General features: G+C 36.5%; 1 protein-coding gene across 10 annotated transcripts in view; it reads right to left on the reverse strand.

The window, feature by feature from the left end:
- Positions 1–22,054, reverse strand: part of TENM2 (teneurin transmembrane protein 2) — a 558,019-nt gene that overhangs the window by 418,747 nt on the left and 117,218 nt on the right. For all 10 annotated transcript variants that reach the window (XM_071758386.1, XM_071758385.1, XM_071758384.1 and 7 more), the window contains exon 3: positions 12,672–12,962. In XM_071758386.1, coding sequence (XP_071614487.1) covers positions 12,672–12,897 — 226 coding nt within the window. In that variant the 5' untranslated portion in view covers positions 12,898–12,962. The remainder of the gene's footprint in view (positions 1–12,671; positions 12,963–22,054) is intronic.

Raw genomic sequence — 22,054 nt, forward strand, 5'->3', positions numbered from 1 at the left:
TATAAATTTTGCTAAACCAGATACTAAGATAACCAGCAGTAAAAAAAAACACTTCAGAGAAAAAGCTGGATAAACTATCACTTTATATTTTTCAAGATGGAGAAATAACCAGGAAGCAACCTGGTCAACAGCAAATTCAGTCCAAAACAATACATCCAGGGACTTGTAGTAACATGAGCTGTTCTGCCTGCCACAGCCATGCCCACAAAATCCCACCACACAGGAAACCCCTTGGGTCAGATACATACACTGGAATCAAGGTATAACATTGTTGTGCTGTCAAAAAAATGAAGGAAGAAGATGCATTTAAGAAACTGAATTTAAGGTGGAGGAGTCTGTCAGGCAATAACAGCTTATAAGAGTTACGAAGCCGACATATAAACATAAAAAGCAATGCTGACATATTTGATAACCACAAAGCCTTCTTATTCCAAATATACTCTCAATTACAGTCAATCTCGATTACATAAAATGAAACAAGTTCAAGGAAGTGCAGTATTGCAATTCTCATCTCAGTTTCTATGCTGTCAACCTCTCAAAGCTTGCCTACATGCAATAGCTTCTCCCCAGCCTCCCGAGGGGACAACCACTTGTGTCAGGAGCTGGCAGCTTCAGCTTCCAGCCCCACACCACCCCAGCACTAACAGGCAGGGCAACCCAGGGACACGGCAAACGTGCCACAACAGTTCCTTGTGCTTTGAGCATCAATGTCACCATGGAACTGAGATGCTCACATTAAGGGTCAGTTCTAAAAGCCAAGCTAAGCCTTAGCTGTGCAATACTGTCTCAAAAGCAAACAGATGTGGCTAGTGGGATGTTTAGAAAAACTGCAACACTTTAAACCAGCACCTCTGTGTTGCTTTGTAGCAATGATGCCAGAATAGGCAATGCAGAGGAACAAATACCTCATTAGAGCAGGTAACAGTAAACACAAAGGTTTATTTTACTTAAGGAATAGTACAGAAATGGGCAGACTAACGAAAGATTGCTGCACTGAGTCAACAAGAGAGAATCACTTGACTGAAATACTGAAGACATCTCAAACCACAATGTTGTGTACACGGTGATTTCAGAGAGCAAATAAAACTTTGGGTTTCTGTGCTGTGTTCTGTGAAGTCTTCAGACTAGAACAATCCTAAATACAATCACAGGATTTTTAACTTCTAACAATACATATTTAGAGAACATATATTTCTAAGTCCCTCACATTCAACATTCTTTCATATAGACCGCTTCTAGATCTGCAGGCAGTCTTATACACCATTTAAACCTTAAATTTTTCATTATAAAGATTACATCTGTTCATTAACTTCAGAAGACACAGAATTACAGCTGTGATCTACCATTCCCCATATTATTAACAATGCACTTCATAAATTCAGTGCTTGAAGCAGATATTGGTAATAATGTCTTATTAGTTTCATTCTTGTATTTGTAAGAACTGAGGAAAAAAATTAATAGGAATGCAGACACTTAACTGCCTATCCATACACAAAATTTTATTCACTGTCACGATTTCAAAATTAAAGCCAAAATGTAATTGCACCAAAATTTCAAGGACTCACTAGAAACTAAAACCAGAACCCTCACAACAAGAAACCATCTGATTAATGCTACCCTCCCTGACACTTTGGTAAGATTGCTTAAGTAAGACTGATGTCCAATTATGACACTTCTTGTAGTAAACTTTTAGAATATAGTGAATAATTTTCATTGAATATGTTCCCAGAGAGATTAAGCACCTTTTTAACTTTCTTTCAATACTGCTCAAGTTCCTGTCTTAGGGACAGGAAGACTCCAAGACACAATGATTTGATATTGCTAGGAAAAAAGGAATGTATTATTACTTGCAAAAAAATGATACTGTTATATTTAGAGTTTTTAATATGTCATCATAAACTGCCATCTTTAAAACACAGTATTCTTCTGGAACTGAAAGTAATTCAAAAAAGCCAAAATACTAGACCTGCTACAAAAGAATGGGCCATTTGTTTGAAATTTATGTCATTCATTCTACATTAGGGACTATTTTTTCTAGCAAAACATAAAACAGTGATAATTTTTACCTTGATACTTACACAAACTGAATTGATTACAGTATCTGAGAAGACTAAGTTGAACTGAACAGAGTCATCCTGCAACTGAGAAACTACTTCACATTATAAAATTCTTTCTAGCCAGCAGTCAGCACACAGCTTCCTAATACCTAGGTAAAAAACAACCGAACCCTAGTCCACCTTTTTCACATGGAATACTGGAAAAAAATACTACTGATACTGGATATTGTTTCCATTTTCTTTACATTCTGCAACATCTGGTGGAAGTGCTAAATCAAAAAACCTCATCTGTAGCTCTCTATTTAATCCCACCAACAGATGAAACTTCCCTTTATGTTAATACATTGCAAATATATGCTAGGAAAAGAGAAACAGAGAGAGCAGCTACCAAGATTCAGAACTCAAGAGTGGGTAAATGAGCTGATAAGGGAAGAAGGAATATGACAGTGATGTGCACACAGCTGAATTATGATTACAGTCCTAGAAGTGCCGACGGATACTCAGGCTGATGACTTAGCAAAGGAAGCAATCCAGGGAACAGAACAAGATGGATATTGGTATGATCTTAAAAACCAAACTTTCATTAAGCTGAAGAAAAATCTTGCATCGTAATCAACAGGAGACCAAGGTTTGACTTTCAAAATTACACTGGACAAGCTACACTGAAGAGACATTTCAGTACTGATGATCAAACTGTTCTCCTGTAATCTGCTCCCAGTAAGCATCTCACTTGGTTAAAGTTTTGGCTGAAAAAACATTTGGTTGCTCTGTGGAAAAGAGAGCTCACTGACATCACCAAATATGATGGTAGTTACACAGAGCTAAGAGAATAGAATCATAAGGAAGACAACAGGCACTGCTTTTAGGGTTACTTCAACAATATTTTCAAGTGTCAGATTTAGTTTTTAATACCCGCTTTTTGACCAAATAGCCTACTTCTTAACAACTGTATTTTGTATAACATTTCTGTAGGCAAGCACTTCCTCCCTCTATTTGCTGGCCTTGCTCAAATTCAGCTATAATAAAATCTCTTACTTTGCTTCTTACTGCAAGAAGAAGCAGAGAAGTGTTTTTTCTGAGATTTTCTGTATAAGCTTTCTGCATCCCTCTTAAGAAGGTTTTACCACACACACATACAAACATCTGTGACCCATTGTACATCATTCCTCAGAGAGGCTTTTCTCCAAACAGTTTTTAAAAGTATCTTTTGATTCTGAATTAAACAGGGAATAGGGGATACCACCAGCAGAGGAGTAGGAATCACAGAAAGCTATAACCCAAATATTCTAAGGAAATGTAAGCAAGTAATTACAAATGAAACTGCTTACATTCATACAGCTTGTTTGGCAACAGCAGTATACCATAAGGAAAGCTACTACAATTCATAACAGCATCTTGTAATAAAGCAGCTTTATGCATCCTTCTCACACTGTTTAGTGCTCAAATCTCATCAGATGGCTGAGTAAGCATTACACTTCAGGACAGCAAGCCTCTGTTTCCAATAAGGTCTGCATTCACAGATATGTACTTCTGCATTCACTGTAAGACACTTCCAGCTAAGCACTACAAAAACAAAATAGCCATATAAAAGTATCTGCATGCTATTTTGTCAAGTCAGCAAGGTTGAAGGATCAGCAGCTCAATAGGAACTTACTGCTACCACAAAAATGCTAATTTGAAGTTTGGATTTACAAACATGAAAGTGGCATGAGAGGGCTATCTTTATACAAGTGACTGTCTCTTCAACAGTTCTTTTTCTATGTCACTGAGGCACACATGGCCTTGCTATGGTACATTTTACTTCCTTTAAAGAGAAACTAAAAGACAGGAAAGGGCCTTTAAACAGCAACAAATCTGAACTCATGCAGAAGATACTCATGACGAACTCAGAGTGAGCTCATAGAAAAGATGAGTAGGTTAACAGTAGCATCTAATTGACACTGAAGAAAAACTGTGTACTATGTGTGTTCCAGTAAAATAGTACAGTCCATCACCAGACCTAATGGCTACCAACTGAAGCCAGTTTCCAAAATCCAAAGAGAAGCTGTCATCTACTTTTAACATGGATGTGGGCTCCAATTCTGCCTACAGCTGTTTTTCAAGACTCCAGAATGTGCTTCATTCACGGACAGATTACTAGGATCAATGTAGAAATAATCTGATGAAAGTTAATGAGCAACTGGATAGCAGAACAAAGAAGATTAAATGGCAGACCTTCTGACGTAAAACTCTGAATGCAGAGACAAATAATATAAAACCAATCAACCAAGAACAAATAAAAATGCTGGGTCTTGCTTACCCAACATTACTTTCTGCTTGTTTTCCTTCCTACTCATTTTGATAGGCTTTAAGTCATCAGCTCTTTGACCCAACTCCAAAACATCCATGTTATTCTAAGGAAGAAAATTAGTTTTGAGCGGTTGTTTCATTTTGTTTGTTTGAAAGTTTGTCTGTTTTTCTTACTAAGTAAACTGTTTGTATTTGGGTGCAGTCACAACATTTGAAAAGCTTCTAAAAATCACATAATCTATTTGCAGCATTACTAAAACAAACAGGAATAACAAAGTAAACACAAACCTTGTCATCATCATCATCATAGACTGTTTTCCACTGAGTCTCAAATGCAATCCTTAACAATTTTAAGTTATTTCAAAAGAACATGGGGGAAATTAAGGTGTAAAAGACAATTATAAAACAGACAATAAGCACCTAAAACCTGTTCAATGCATCCAAGCTGAAAACTGACTTGTGCATTAGAGCAGTGCATTCAGCCTGGTGGTTAACCCATCCTCCACACACTCCAATGCATACAAATGTCTAATCCTTTCCTTACATTCTGAAAATGGGCACGCTAAAAACAGGCATAGGACAGTTGAACAACGTAAAAACTAAAATAAATGTATTTTGTCAGTTTCAAGGTAGAGATTTCCATTTCATTTAGCCACTTATTTCTTCCTACATGATGACAAAGGAGAAGGTCAAGAAAATAGCCAAATTTCTCTACAGCAGAAACAAGTTTTAGAGGGGTTTCCAAATGCAAAGCACAGACAAACACAACTCACTACTGAGAATTCTGGACTATGTGACTTCTAAAGACTAATTTTTGGGTACAAGCCTAGGATGCAAAGGCAAAGATGCCCAATTCAAGCCCATATCAAGCATGAAAGCTTTTTCAATCTGAGATTTTCATGGTAACGTGTATTAGAGAAGCACCTGAGTCTCCTCAGTTTGAGAACATTCACTAGCAATCAGCCTTTCTTCCAAACTGTTCTTGCTAAAAAAGATCAAGGTTACACTGCATATCCTTCTAAACACAAGAACCCAGCAAAGGTGGAGTATTTGTGGAATTTGCATAAGTTAGCAATTTATTTTTGTTAGGTTGGATTAACCAAAAAATACATATTTTCATTTAGAGTATTTTATTTTTTAAAGAATATTATTTCAACTCCTTGGAGTACTTCATTTCCCTTTGCAACGAATTTTAATATGAGAAGAAGCAAACACGTAGATGTGTCCAAATATTACAAACTTCATAGAATAGTTCAGGTTCATGTGTATAAGAAAATGGAGAAGGATTTATAGGATAAAAAAAGTTATCTTTTCAGTATCCTAATGCTTAAATTTCTATTACATGGCTGAGCAAAGGCATGAGGAGAAAAAGGTTTCCTTCAACAGTCAGGTCCTAACAATAAGGCAAACACTTCTCTATTTTGAAGCACAATATCTTTTAACTTGATGCAAATTTGTAATTCTTGAGTATAGGAAGAATAATTTCTATTGATTTTCAAGTGCTTGTTAAAATACATTTGCATTAAAATGGTTATTAATCCTATTCTACAGCATACCAATTCCTTCAAAACCAAATTCTTTCGTTCACAGTGTGCTCAGATTACATGACTTCACAATAGATACTTTTTTGAAGTTACCCTTCTATATCTAGCCTACTTAATGTACATGTAACTTTGCAAATGGTTAAAAAAAAAAAAAAAAAACAACAAACCAAACAACAACCAAAACCTAGTTCAACTTAAGAATCAACTAATGAGGACTCCAGTACAGCATTATTTAAAAAGCAGTGGCTTTTTTTTGAGAGCCAAATAACTGTTCTGAAAAAAATAAGCTCACATCTATACAGTAACTATATACTTGCAGCAGCAATCCCTGCATTCTGATTCTTAAATTTAAACAGTAAACAAATGCTGATTTTTAATAATGACCAACAGAGAGAAACTGCCAAGAATAAAAATACCCCTCCCTGAGAGAAACTGTGTGTGTGTGTACATGGAACTCACATCTTATGTTTAGCTGTTGAGTGTTTACTCTACAAATATATATTAATATCAGAATAGTATATTTTCCAGCACTGGTAAAATTAATTATTCTTGAAGTCCTCTCTCAGCAGCATAGCTTCTCTATCTCAGGTTCTACAATACAGCATCTTACTAACCTCCAGCTTCATCTTTATTATGGTCTCCTAGAACAAGGGTTCTGGTAGTACTTGAATTGATGACATGATATATTTGGCTTCCTAGGTGACTACATTTTCAACTGCCCAAACAAGTCAGAGAGCAGGAGTCACCTCCATGCAACCCAGCTGTGTTTGGCACTGCCTTCCCATCAGTCTGTTTTGGCAGGTCTGAGTACCCAGCAGGTGAAGTCCCAGTGTCTGAAGATACAAAACTGGTGAATGGAAGATGGAAGGGGAATGAAAGGGAGGTGGAAAGCAATAGATAATCAGAACTGATATCAGCTACCACTTCCAAACCAGGGACTTTGCTGTTCAACAAAACCCCATCCCAAACCAAACCAAATGACAAACCAAACCAAAAAGCAAAACAAAATTTCCCACCAAACAAACAACACAAAAGAGCAAGAGAAAATTATTTCTGTATATGTACTTGGGAAGTACCCCAATGACTGAGAGTCTATTTCATGATGTAAAAAGACACTTTTAAAGATATTTCATTCTGGTTTTATGATATTGTGAGTCAGATCTAATATATACAAAGTTTTAGTTTAATTCCTGTTTATCAGATCTTATTATTACAGCTCAAATGGCTTCCTGATTGATTCTAGAGTATAAATGAGTGGAAACTGATGTGAGATGTTAGATATTGTGATAGACTTTATTAGATGTTCCTAAGCATATTTGGGGAAGGGTGCTATGAAAGTTTGTACTTTTATTTATTTGCTAGTCTAGTAATACTGCTATGTAGCTCCACTACTAACAATAACAGCACAGATGAATACACAAATAAAAGTGCTTTCATGTCTTTAAATCACATAACAATAAGAACCCTATAAGCTGTTATTATTTGGGAAGGTTTTGATCAACAGTTTTGCTTTATTAAATATTAAATATTTAATATCAAGCTTTGCTTGGTATTAAAATCAAGTATTTTTACTTCTCACTAATGCCATACTTTTTAGATAAGAAAAATTGATTAACCTTGTTTTCTCACATTAATAAACAGTTTACACTGTTCATTAACATTGTAATAAACCTCTGATAAGCATACCTCTTAGGTAATAAACCTTTTAGGTCACCATTACAATCATTGTAAATCTTAATTCAACAGCACTGCAAGTTCCACATGTGTACAGGTTATAGCAGGAAATTTGCCTTCAAGCTTTTTTCCCCACACAAGCTTCCTTACATCTGAATCCATGGTGAGGGCTTCCTCCTCAGGCTTCTACCACCTGTCTCCACCTTGGATTCATGACAACGTGGCAGAGGAAAACTAAGACTGCACACACTTTAGCCAGATAACAAGATAATGTTTTCTTCAGTGTCTTAAAGCAAATACATATATACACATATACATTATGTATACATACACACATACACACATTGTGTATGTATATATAGAAACACATTAACTTTCCAAAGGGCACAGGTTCTAGGAAGAAATATGGAACCTAAATTGGTAAAACTCAAATGGATTTGGAAGGGAGGCTTCATATGAGCCTAAAAGCTGAGTACAAGTATTGTTTGATGAAAAGAACCAAAATTTCACCTTAGTGTTAATGGGAATATAAACAGCAAGGCCTAAAAACCTGTGACAGCAACTCTACCCTCCAGATAGCAGCACGAGTCGCTGCTGAACACAGAACATCTTTAAATGTGAACGAGCTTAATCACTCTCATTAAATGTTCTTACTGAAGTACAGTTCTTCTAATGTGTCCCAGTAAATTATCTGGTGACATTTATGATGTGAAGTAGAACAAGAAGAGAAAAAAAACATTCCTTTTTCTCAGCACTCAGAGACGCTCATGAAAGAGTAAGCCAGAAAAGAATAAAATGTAGATTCATCAAACTGGTTTGGGTTTGGGTTTTGGGGGTTTACTTGATATTTTTATGTTTTCTTTCAGAAACCTTTAAAGTACAGATGGAGAAAAGCTGCAGAAGGGAATACCTGAGCTGCTGAATAGTATGGCATAGTAACTCAACCTCATGTGAAAGACATCTGAGTGTGTTACACATTCCAAGTACCCCCCTCTGAAGATTTTATTGTTGTAAATTCATTTTTTATTTGATGGTAGTAAAAATACCAGACAATCTTAAGGCACACTATAAGGGATTTACTGTAATAACTGTCACTATTCTTTCTGGCTCCTGCTAATAGACCTATAGTATTAAACAGGATACTAAATGTCTACCTTTTTAAGTAGGAAAGAAAAAAAATGGAATTTAGACTGACATACAGAAAGGTATTGTATTGGCTGTTTTCCTTCACTAAAGTTATATCTCAATACAAAAAGAGGTGCTGTGACATATTCAAAATATTCCAGAAGACTTTTGGGTCCACTTTAATATGATTGTGGTTTTTACACTTACTTTTAATACCTGCAATCATATACTCTACTTGTTACAACATTTCAGAGCAGAGATTCACTGCTGAACTAGAGCTCACCTGAGAATGAAAAAGCAGGCAATTCAGCAATCACCTCGAGCCTCATGTTTGGCTGAAGTAAAAAATCCACATGCTATGAACTCCAACTTTAGGAACTCTGAAATACTGAGCTCTGCAATCCCCCTGTTGAAACTCTGTTTAAAACTTTTCACAAATCAACAGAGTATTCTCATAGGCACAGTCTGATACAATTTGATAACTGGTTCTCTTTGGTGGAAAAATGCATAATATACGGAAATTCACATATTACCAGAAGATTGTGAAATATTCCAAATATTCTGAGGTGTCAGAACTCTTGTCAAGCTCTTGACACATCCTAGCAGAAAGTATTCTATTCCTTTTCAAATACAGCATTCAAGAAAGACTCCTCAATTTTATAGAAATTCTAATGCTGGAATGCTCTCTCAGGACCACTGAAGGACTGCATTTTTCACATCTGTTGTCTAATTAATATCCAGTGCAGGTATTAAACAACAACTATGTTTCTATCTGTAGCAGGGAGAATTTAAGACAAATTAGGAGCTCAAGCATGCACTGGACCTGCCATTTTAGCCCTAAACTTGAATATTTGTTTTGAAGATGCTCAAAAAATAAGCTTGTCACTGTAATACTAAAAACATACTGAATTTATTTTGTATAAATAGTACTACTGATAATTGAAAAACATACTTTAAAAGGCAGATTTGGTTACTAATAAAAATTACAGGTAAATATCTTAGGAAAAGCACAACAGGAGTAATGCAAATAATTTATTTTTTTTTTAAAAAAGTAATGCTAAGGTGCTTCAGGTAATATACAGTCGTGTCATCCTTTAAGTCTTTATACCAAAAATTAGAAGTAATGCACCAGAAAATAGGACCTACAGCAAAAAGGAACTTTCTTTGGCAAGTGCCTTTGTCAACAACTAGCACAAAAAAGATTATTTCAAAGTATGCAAATGATCACAAAGTTTTCAAGTTATATTCTCAGAGCTAAACTTACACCACCATCCAATTTTCCTATCAAATGCTTTATTCACACTGGCCTTGAGAGGCATTTACATCTCAGAGATCTGATTTTCATGAATGAAGTAAACCTGTCATAACAGCAGCACAATACAACACTGAAACAAACTCAGATCTGTTGCAGACTTCTGAGCTCTGACTACAGTTTTTAGTAGCATTTCACTGTTAACAGCCAGAACAAAAAATGGAAGTAGTAAAACTTGGCCTTACGCTGAACAAAATTTTCAAAATCAAGTAATATGTGATCAGGCAGCAGCTAAAAAATCCTGCTCTGGCCACGATTAAACCAGATATTCTTCAGTAAATCAAAAGCATATACCTTTACCAACAGAAAGCAGAAAATACTGAGGAAAATACCTACAATTGCTTAAAAATATGCCAGGTGTTTTATAACAGAATAATAAAAAAACCTCTACAAACTACTTACTCTAAGCAAATTTGTTTCCTACAGAATTTAATGCCATCAAAATACCCACTCAAATTTAGAACATACCTAAGTGTATAAATCCCTGGATGTAAGCAACTGGAAACTGCATGCATAAGATATAATATGAACCTCATTTTCATTCACAAAGTATTAATATAGGAAGTGAGAACATCTGCCAAGTCTTAATCTAGATCTGCTTGCCACATTATCTCAAACTGCATGCCAGTAGAGGAATTCTACAATCAGAAAAATATCAAGCTTTCAAATACAAAGACTCATCATACAGACTCATTTTCTAAAGAAATTTTTCTTATAAACTTCACACATGCAGGAAAAGAAGGAGTTACTGCTCGTAGTATTTAACAAAAAAGCTTACTTGGGTTTTCTAAAATAAGCCTTATTCATGTAGACAAAACAACACAGACTAGCAGAGGGTAAAAATTCTTTAAAGAAAAAAAAAAATTTTTTCTGCAGCAAATTTCAATTTAGTTACCAGTACTTCCTTCAGCAAGAGGGTGCATAAAAACACATTAAGAGTAAGGGGAGGAAGAACTGTTGGCAAATCAGTAATGAAGAGAAAAAGAACTTCTTCATGAAATGCCAAATAATGACCTCAATTAAAATAAGGCACTTGAGCTGAAGCATCAATCATTCAGACCGAGTAAAGTAATATTTAGATGACTCCTGTACAAAGGCTGAACAAACCACAGTGAAAATGGCTCCAGTAGCTCGTATGATCTACTTGCATTCTGATGCGTTCTCTCTGAGCAAATACCTATAAGCAAAGAAAGGTCCTACAAGAGGAGAGATTACCCCAGAAAATAGAACTGAGTATTTGATTGACCAAGTACAATGCAAACACTTCAAAATGTCTGTACACAAATGTGGGAGAAACAAGGGATTAGATGAGGGTTTAATTAGTGATGGTAAGTAATAGATTTGAAGGTGAAGACAGCACTGGCTGCTGGCAGAATTCTTTGAAGTTGCATCACATGGTATCAGGTATAAAAAATGACCTTTCAGTGAATCATCTCCACAGAGAAATGTGGCAACTCAGAATTTCCTGAATCAGAATAAATAATAATGCTGTATAGTAGAGTACTACCTTATGTCATTAACATGCATATATGTAAAGAGAGTAGAATTTCAGCAACTAAAGATGTACTAAATAGTTTACCCTCCATTGACAGGGGCACAAAGGGCTATATGTTTATGCATAAAAAGTGCCTATACTTTGCCTGATATAGACCATACCTGAGTCTTCACCTGAAATAAAACCAAGCAACTGATTTTCAGACCTATATCTAATTGTTGACTGAGTAGCCAAATAAGGCTTCTTGGCCAAATAGCCAAATCAGGCTGTTTGGTCAAGAAAACCAAACAATTCAACACTATTTCTATGAAACTATGTTCATTAATAGTATCAACACATAGACTTACAGTTTGCTTAGACAAGTAAATGCCAGGATGACAGCAAAACTGTGTATGTACAGTGCAAAGGCACCATCACAGATTTTTCAACTAGAACCATTACATTTTCAATTCATTGGACATAACAGGTACTTAAAGTGAGAAGCATTTCGTAAAAGAAGAGATTGCTTACAAGTTCACACAGGAAAATGACTTCAAATATTAGGTCTAGGAATTCAATGCCATGATAATGCATTACAGCTAATTACAAAAGCAATTAGATGAGTTTTCTCCTTCCAGTTTTTATGAGGTGATGGATACGCAGTAGCAAAATTAAGTCAGAGGAAATAGCATTCCCATTCCCACATTTCAATTACACAGCAGTTAAGAACAGGAAAGGTGTTCCAAGGCACATGCCCTATTTTGGCAATAGGGGTGTTACCATAACAGTGTTTCAGTTAGCACAGGTACTCTGTAGAAGAGAAACAATTTTAGGTGAAAATGCCATTATTATTTCTAAAATGGACCTAGGAAACAGAATACAAAGTTATTATATTGGCCAACATTGAGTTCCATGGCAAATACTACTTCTGGTTGAAGGTCATTAGTATTTCTGTTTATCAGATATTTTGAATGGTGGATCTTGTTCTGTCTCATTTACAAATTGTGAATTCTGACAGCATCGCAAATTTGAGAAAGTACTTCCTAAGTTAACATGAAACAGCTGAAATACTGGTAAAATGACATCCACAGTCCTCCATTGCTTTCACTAATACTCCTTATAATGCTGGCATACTTCAGCAAGGACCAGAAATGATTTACCAAACATTACTGTGAAAGAAACCACTTTAAACATACCTTGCCTTGGAAACTCATCTGACTCCCTGTGAACCAGGTCAGAAACTCGATTTCCATAGTGCATCCTGGTGTCATGATCATATGCCTTCAGTGTCTCACTTGAGCTGTAAGACTTCTGAGTTGGCACTCTGCAGTCCTCACTGTCCAGGGAGGAACTCGTGTAGCGACATTCCTTCCCGCACCGGCCCCTCGTCAGAGAACGGTGTCTTCTGTCTTTTATATCCATTATGCTGAGTCAGGCAGCTTGCTGCCAGAAAAGCCACTCTGTTAGTTGGGGTCAGTCACTGTCACCTAAAAAAGGAAAAGGATAGGATTAGGGAAAAAAAAAAAAAAAAAGAGTGAGCTAAGTTGCTTCTATATGTTGTTTTGTTCTACTTTCGCTGACTTATCCTTGAAGAACAATGAGCCACAGATTGAGAAGAAAGAGAAGATTCACATGATGCATCCTTAGAAATTGAAATAGTTGACCTGAATGGGTGAGGGAGAAGAAATCTGAATACTGTAAGAGAACTGCATTCTAACTAAATTATCATCTCATTGAAGACTTTAAAAAATAAATGATAAATCAAAAACAGTGCTATCTTTTGATTTTTGAATGAGTGCTGATAACAACACAGAACTGAGAGAATAATATTTCTTCCTGTTATGCAACAGTACAAAGAAAAGCAGAGTCAAACCAGCTTTAATCATTTCTGTTCTTCCTGCAGGAGGGATTGCAATTAAGAATGAAGCACTCAGAAAAGTTACATAGAGGATATTTAGCATTAATACATTACCAAGGTGTACATGATCCTTTAACATGCTGCTACGTGTTCCCAGGTAGCAGCAACTGATTTTATTACCCCTGGATAACAGAATCCAAGGTTGGGCCAGGTTATCTCCAGGGGTCCTTTCCAGCCTTGACATTTCTGCATTTTTATTATTCTCTAAACACACCTTGGGAACTGAGTGCTCTTGTGTACCACAGAACATGACTAGATGCTGCTCCTCCTGGTCCCTCAAGATGAACAGTTTATCCACCTCAGTAGTTGGGGCTCTTCAAAACTGTGTAAATATCTTCTTGATCACTGGACCATAAAGAGATAGATTCTTATAGTCTGCTTAATTAGGACACCCTTACTATAGCATGTGAATTATTTATATGCACAGTGGGCATGAATCAACTGCAAAATGGATGGTATTGTAGAAAGCATGAACATCCTAACCACTGGAGTACTCATTATTTTGAGCTGGCATTTGTATGCATGCCTTTCTCTCATGGCATCCTGTGCCCAGGTCTGTACTAGTCCTGAGAAAACTAACACTGGTGGCACAAACATTTCCTTGAAGTCTGAAAAGGTATTTGATTGTTTGGATGACCAATAACTGGCCCTTTGATTCAATACTATCTCATCAAACTCAGATACTGATATATCACGATTATAAAACACAAACAGGGGAATTTACAGTACAGTACCGGGGAAAAGCTGCCAATTACTCTCTGGATGTCTTAACACTGCTGTTCAGTACAAACGTCTATTATTCCATTTAAAGGTATCATTTATCAGTTCAGAAAAACAAAGAGCTTTTTTGTTTTTACAATGGCTAAACTTTAAGCTGTCTGGCCTGGTTTGCACTGCTTCTGAAAGAACATTTAATCCCTTGTTTCTATAGTTGAAGGAAGGATTTACTATGGCTGAGAACAAACTTCTGAGTATTTCCATGACATTAGCTTATTAAACCATCTTCAGAGGCAGACAAGATATAATGAAATAGTTTTGAAACAGTTTTGTGCAATTATGCTACAAATAAAACAATGAAAGGCAGTGGTAATACAATGCTCTACTGTTGAGAACACCAAGAAATATTCCTTAGACACTTCCATGTAGAATGCAAGGTGCAACACCTGCATTGCTGTTGCCAAGAAGTGCAATAGGTTAACACTAGAAAATGAACCTAAAATATGCATAGATATGTCCCAAAAACTTTATTTTGACCTTTCTTAAGGAAAATCTTGATGCAAAAATCAGACATTGTAATACTTTGGTGAATAATTTTACCTTTATAATACAATTAAAAATCTATTGAACTGTACTAAATTTTAGTACATTTGAAAAATATTTCTATTGTGATTTGAAGTCAATGACTTGTTGATGTTTATTATACTACTAATTTTGATTCTGATTCTTCTCTTAGTTGAGGACAAATCCCAAGCATTCATGACTAAATTCATTTACCTAAACACAAGAAAATACTCCTGTTGAACATTCCCACATCCTCATCTCTGCTTTCAGTTTCTGTGAGCAAACCTAGCAAATAAAAAGCAGTTCCAGAGCACTGTCAACAAGCCACTCCTACAATTCAGACAAGAATTCACCACACATGGCTTAAAGAATGAAGAAATGAAGTTGTAGCACACTCCTACAGAACTTGTTTCACATTTTTCTTATCTAAAATAGGCAAAATACTGCTTCAGTTCAATGCTAAACGTCTTCCCCTGTTAGGCAGTAAAATGTTTATGTAATGTATTCCTGGAAAGATAAATTGTGAAAGCATTGGCCAGGCAGGAATAGCGGAGAGATTCAATTCGAGTTTAAAATTCCTGATACTCCTTGACTTGCCTGTCTCAAGGGCACATATGAGCAGTTTATTTTGAGTAATTGACCTAAATAGTAACTGATGTAATTTTCTATTTTTTTTTTTTTTCCAAAGGATTTCACTAAGACTGCTCATATTGACCCACTTACACTGCAGAGTAGAACAACTCATAACAACTTACTTCAACAGTTTATCCCATCTATCATTGCTTCAAGCACTAATAGGCCCCCCATATCTAAGTTTTTGGAATAATGTATAAGGTACTTATGGCTTGCAAAGCATTGCTCAACTTTCACAAAAGTGTAATCTCAGCTGATCTCAATCTTCCCTGGAGAGTGAATCTAAAGCAATAAATGGGACATCCTGTACTTGCTGCTGGTGCATAGCCAAACACTGCCCATTTTACAAGTTACTTATGTCTAATAAGCTCTGGAGTCACTGTTCACCCAGAATCAGATTTCTTGTGCTCCTGTTCAGCTCCTTACGTGGGCATGACAACAGCAGTGGGAACAGGAGTGCCAGTGGGAACAGAGGGGTAGTTGAAGGGCACTGAAACATAGTGTGTTGGGAGGGGAGGTAAAAAACACAAACCAGGTTTGGGTTCAGGGGTGTGGGGTTTTTTATTATTAAATTAGCTCCTACATTTTGTGTTAGCAAAGTCAAATAAACAGGGAGGACTCAAAATGAATTGTAATGGCTTAGCAAATCCTATGCTAAAACTCTTTAAATTTGAAGTTGACTTATACACTGAACTTAATGAAGTTATGTGCTTGTTGCTTACATTTTCTAATGATCCCTTAAACGAGTACAGCACACATGGCCATTAGAACTGCCACTCACAACAGACAGAATGCAGTAATCACTTGCAACTTCAAGAGAAAACAAAGCACTTCATATTTACTTTGTGCCCCTAAATAACCTAGAACAACCAGATCAAAACAGTACAATAATGCACACAATATAGAAAGGCCTTTATTTTTTAAAAAGTAGTACATTATGTACCAATCTGCTCATTAAAAAACAGGTCTCTTAAAAGCCTGTACTTCTTTTCATCAACAATTGGAAATAAGCTTGTGATTTAGAGATACAAATGCTGTTCCTTTTTTTATGCAAAGGCTATTTTAGAAATGATAGAATTCTATTATTAAGCTTTGGCACAGTACAAGTTTTCTGGTAATATATAAAAGGGTTATTTAAACTGCTGTAATTTTTTGTAAAAATGTGAATCTAGGGAAAATGTATATCACTACTTCTGGATCACCTCTGCCTTTTTAAAAAGTCAATAAATAAAATGCACATTAAAAAATAAAACACTACTATACTATGTGAATTTTGTGTCATTAAATAATGTTGACAAATATCCTAGTTTAGACTTGGGCCAGAAATCAAATATTTGGTGCAACCTCATTTTCCATTGGTAAGTCTTTCTTCTGATTACTTTTGATTTTGTTTTGTTTAGGTATTTTTTTGTCTCTTGAAATACTGAATTTTTCTTTTAGTGTAGCTACTATATGTATAGCATTGACAATTAGATATATTTGCTATGACACGTTAAATAGCTATTTCTGGACAGTTTTGGTGCCTGATTAAAGTTTAAGTAATGGAAGACCTGGTTTTGCTGGGAAACAATTATAAATTTTTTCTGTTCAGAGGAACTGTCATCTTTAGAGGCTGCAGAATCTAACTCTGTGAGAACAAAGGAGAGATGTGTTGTTTTCATTTAAACCCAGCCCTGGCATGCAGGTTTCCCTATGAACTACATAGCTAAGCACCTGCCAGTGCTCAGGGTGTCAGGCAGAGGCACTGAGAAACCCACCAACTCTTTACTAAGAATATCTTTACTAATTATAAAAATGAAGTGGAAATGACATCTCCTTTTCATTCTGGATAAACAGAGGTAAAACAGAAGAAAGAGTCTGAAGGCCGAGTAAAGAAAAAAGTGACAGAATAAAAACTTGTGTGTCCTGGAGCTTCTCAGCCATGTGAAGTTTTCAAGTTTCTACTGCTGGAGAAAAATTTTCCTTCTTTTCTGAAGGAGGAATTAACATCCATTTAAAAATGCCCAACCAAACAAAAAAAAAACAAAAAAACCCAAAAAGAGGTTTTACCTCCAAGTCATGTGTTTCTACACCTAGCTCAAAGTGATTTAGAATTATTCCCTAGACTTCAGGACAGCCACAAGAGCTAAGACTGTGTTAGACTCATTATACAGAAGAAGTTAAAGTGTCCCATCTAAGGTCATAGGAGTTTGCTGCACAGTGGGAATCTGGAGTTCCAGTTCTTGGTTTCCTGCTTGTAATACAGTTACTATCTACATACTGTCATTGTTCTGTGCAGTCAGAAAAAAAAGAGAATCAAGTCACTGTAGAAAATCCAACCAGTACTTACTTAATGTAAGTACTGAACATAATATAGATGAGTGAGTCCACAGAACAAATTTAAAGATCAAATATGAATTGGCCACTTCAAAAGACTAGGTTTGTTAAAAATAACTGCTTAAAGAACATTATTACTCTTCTACTGTCTAGAACAAACAAACAATACTGTTATCTATTTTTAAAGTGCTGTTAATGAAGAAAGGTAGAATAATTTATCACTGCATAATTAACACGATGCAGTTAAGCATGCTTTAACGATCCTGTGTAATAGTTTTCTACCACTAGAGAATACTTTTGGAGTAGGAATCAACTGTCCAAATAATTTGTGGTAAAGTCTTTGATCAAACTGATCAGCATTTCTGGAAGTGAGATAAATCTAAGTACCCATGCAATGAATGAGAACTTGCTTTACTTAATTGCCCATTCATGACATTGTTTTTTTCCTTCTAATCCTAGCATAGAATGCTGCCTTCAATTAAGTTAATGTGATTTTTAACCACACCAGCCACATCAAGCTCTTCTGTCTCTTCATTTTCTTAAAAATCTTATTTATCCCCCTAGTTTCTGTTATGGATTTGAATGCTGTTCATTTCCACAAGCCTTTTTTCGGGGGGGGAGGAGGGGGATTCTCATACCCAGGCTAATCGACAGCTGCCTCAGAACTTCTGGGCACTGTAAGACTGAAGGATTTTCATTTCTAAACAGATGACAGTGCTATCAAAGTTGAGAAATAAAACTGACATGAAAGGCTTTGTACTGTCCTTGCACCCAAGCATGCCCAACACCAAGAATGTTAAGACAGTTCCTTTCTAACTCCTCTCCACTTCCTTATGCTACAATATGCTATAATTTTACAAACAGTGGTCACTTTCCTTACTCCTATCAATAGCACAAGATGTATTACTGGGTACAAGATCAGCCAAAATAAAACCATGAGGAATGCACCTTTCATTTCTTCTTTACTCTTTTTTACAATAATACACTGACTTCTCCAGAATGTGAGATAAGGCAAAACTCCCGTGCATATCTCTGCAAAGTATGCCTCTATAAGCTGATCATATTGCTCACGAGATCACTCACTGATTTTCAAACTTCTACAAGGCTATACTCAGAACTCATCACACTCACATTTATGAATTTAGGTATTTCATTTATCATTTCAGTTGAGAACACCACCTGCTTCTGATTCTAAATTTACATCATTCTCTCTCATCCTGTCCAAGAAACACACCCCCTCTTCCTTTAAAAGCTTCCATGGAACCTCTCTTACCTCAGTTTGATGCTAACCATTTTCATATACTCATGAACGTGATGCTTTGATGTTCTTTATCCCTGCTCGTAGTGTCAACTTAAGAGGATATTCTTTGAAGAAGACTTTACTAGACACCATTTTCAAGCCTGTATAAACTTACCATGATAATAAATGGCAACAATATTTTAAAACGCCTAATAGAATTAAGCAGAATTTCAATCATGACAACTATTCCCAGTTACACAAGTAAATTACCCACTCAGCTAAGCTCTCTGTTGGGAGAAAAACAAACAAACAGTCATTTTATTTGTGTAAATTATTAGTCTTACTCCTTGGGATTTCTCAGCCCCTGTGAACACAGACTTTATCAGAAATACCCACTTCCTATAGTGGTTCTTTGTTTTAAAAGTTCAAAGTAATCTAAGAAAAACTTCAAGGGAATATATACATATATATAAATACAAGACAAGGGAACACCACATTAAGGCACAAGGTGTAGATGGCAGTGTATCTCAAAAGCTTCCATAAAAGTGTTTTCTGAAATGCTTTAAACTCTAGATTACCCCAGACAGCAATGAAACTTTGCATAATTGCGGGAGCGGCAAAGAAAATGCGTGCAACCAATATGGTTGATAAACGAACTTCTGGTTTATTGCGCAGCAACTTTTGCTTATATAGTGCTTCCGTGACCACACCCCAGCCACCAACATAACTTTTTATTGGACACCCGGTGTTTACCTGTAGCACAGCGAATCCCTGGTGCAGGTAGCACCGGAGTATGGGCCGATCTAATTGGCCTCCCAAACATGGGGTTGGGCATAGTAAAGGGGTCGTACCTCCTATCTCTTCGAGAATATTCAGGAATATTCTCCAACATTCTCCAAACCTCTCTAACATTCCCCAACACATAATGAAGTAAGAAGACTGCACTGTTTCTCAGCTAACAGCTACACCTCAGCTGTTGTTCTGTCTTTCAAAAAACAAAAACAATTTGGTTTATAAAAATTAAACAAGCCTCATGGAAACATATAAACTGAATACAACTATTATATAAAATGACCAGCTGGGACTCAAAATCTCTCAAGTGAGTTTCCAGCATCCTCATAGCAAGGGTTTGGCAGGAAGAGAAATGGGGTCCTGTCACCCTGTCTACCTAAACCAGCAGAGCAACATTTGCTTGCATATTATCATAGCAGAAGAGGACAGAATGGGTTAGGAAATAAGCCAGGTTTATTTTACTTCCAGGAAACAAGCTGTTTTAAGTTCACAAGAAGCAGCAATTACCTTGTAATATTGTAGAGTCACTGTGAAGATACTACTACATCCTCTGTTCCATCTCGAAATAATAAAGAAGAAGGCAGCACCACTAGGGAGGAAACTCACTCTGGAGAAAAGGCCACACGTTAGCTACCTAGTCATTTAGGACAGTATATGGAACCCAAGACACATTCTTACACTGCAACTTCCTTCTGCAGACTTCTTCAACAGAACCATCATTTTCTTTATTAATCTCTATCCATGGATATCTCCAAAGCAAGCCTGGTATTTGGTGGTGGATAAGAGGTTTCCCTGAGTCACTTTGTCAGCAGTCACTGGCTCATGTGGCTGAATTGTCAGAGGCAAGCCCATCCTGGCTGCTCAGCTTCCACAATTCTCAGCCTATGTGTGAACTTCATCCAAAAGCTTGCAGGATGTGCCTGAAGACAACTGGAGACAGAAAGGTCTTAAGCTGTGGCAGCACAGAACACGGGAGCTCACTTGGTGACTCTCTCAGTTAAGTTACTGCATCAGGAATACAAACCAGCATCCCCTATTCACATGTGGTTGAACATTAGAAAGCAAGAACAGCCAGAAGGAAGTAGCCACTTAAAAAAACACTCTCAAAACAACAAGAAACCTTTAAAACCATTCTGTCCTTTCCTTCCATTGCCATTTCACAGAAAGAACAATAGCAAAGCTGCAATGTCTAATTTCTTCTCAAGACTAAGCTCACTGCATTAAAGCCAGGCCCTACAATTTTGCCATCTGGAAGTCAGTTTGCTGTGTAACCAAGGCAGAGCTGCCTCCATTCTTTCCCTGAGCTGGTCAAACTTTTCATGCTGTAGCATCAGCATTTCATAACAAAGATAAAGATCATGCCTAAGGGAACCTGGCAAGAAAGATTTAAAAGAAATTTAAAACAAATGTGGTTTCCCCTGCCACATTTAGTTGTATCACCAAGAACTGCAAAATAAAACGTATAGCTTCAATGAAGTGTCTTTATTGTACTTGCACAGCTACACAGACTTCCTGCTCTACAGCAAATGAGATTTTAAAAAGTTTAAAATTGTTGTCAAAATTACTTATTCTCTAAAGATATTGGAAATGATGAAGGGTGTAACTTCTGTTTTGAAAACAGAGAAGCCACTAGAGGTCCAAAACTTAGCTGATTGTTCTACTAAGGATTTGACGTTATGTACAGAGAAAAAACACAAGTATCAGTTTAAATACGATTACATCCTGAAACTGGAATTCACTGCCATCATAACCCACCTTTTAAAACTCAAACACAAGTTTTAAAATGCTGTCTTTGATTCAGTGCCACAGTAGCTACCTAGGCTAATGATTTCGTAGTATTTTTAGCAATACTTTACAGATGGAAACAATACTGGTGCAAGTTCTGCTCCCCCCACCAAACAAGGAAGACTTCCCTGAACTGAAGGAAGTGCAGGGAAAGATGCCAGAGTCCCAAGGGACTGGAGCATGTGAGCTGCATGCAGAAATGAAGAAACTGGGCTTGTTAGTTCTGGGAAAGGAATGGCTAAGTGAGACCTTGTGGCCTTCCTCTACCTAAGAGGCTATGGAGAAGAAACAGTCACAGGGGCTTTAGTGAGGGGAAGCAAAAGGGAGTGTGAAATGCTTTATGTATTCAATGTATTGAATGCAGACTGAAGTTCTGATCAGAAATGAGGTGAGTGAAAAACACTGTGGGGACAAATATGCAGAGGTTGCTGCAGAGGCAGCAGAATTTTACATGTTTTCAACACTCAGCTGCACAAAACCCTCAGCATCCTGGGCTCAGTTGAGCATTGAAGCTTAGATTAGGTGAGCTCAAAAGGCACTTTCCAGTCTCAGTGGTTTGTGACTTTATAATATTCTTAAATTAGGAAAATTTCCATAGTCATTAACATCAAAAA

This window comes from Heliangelus exortis, chromosome 15 (assembly GCF_036169615.1).
Source record: "Heliangelus exortis chromosome 15, bHelExo1.hap1, whole genome shotgun sequence".
NCBI lineage: Eukaryota > Metazoa > Chordata > Aves > Apodiformes > Trochilidae > Heliangelus > Heliangelus exortis.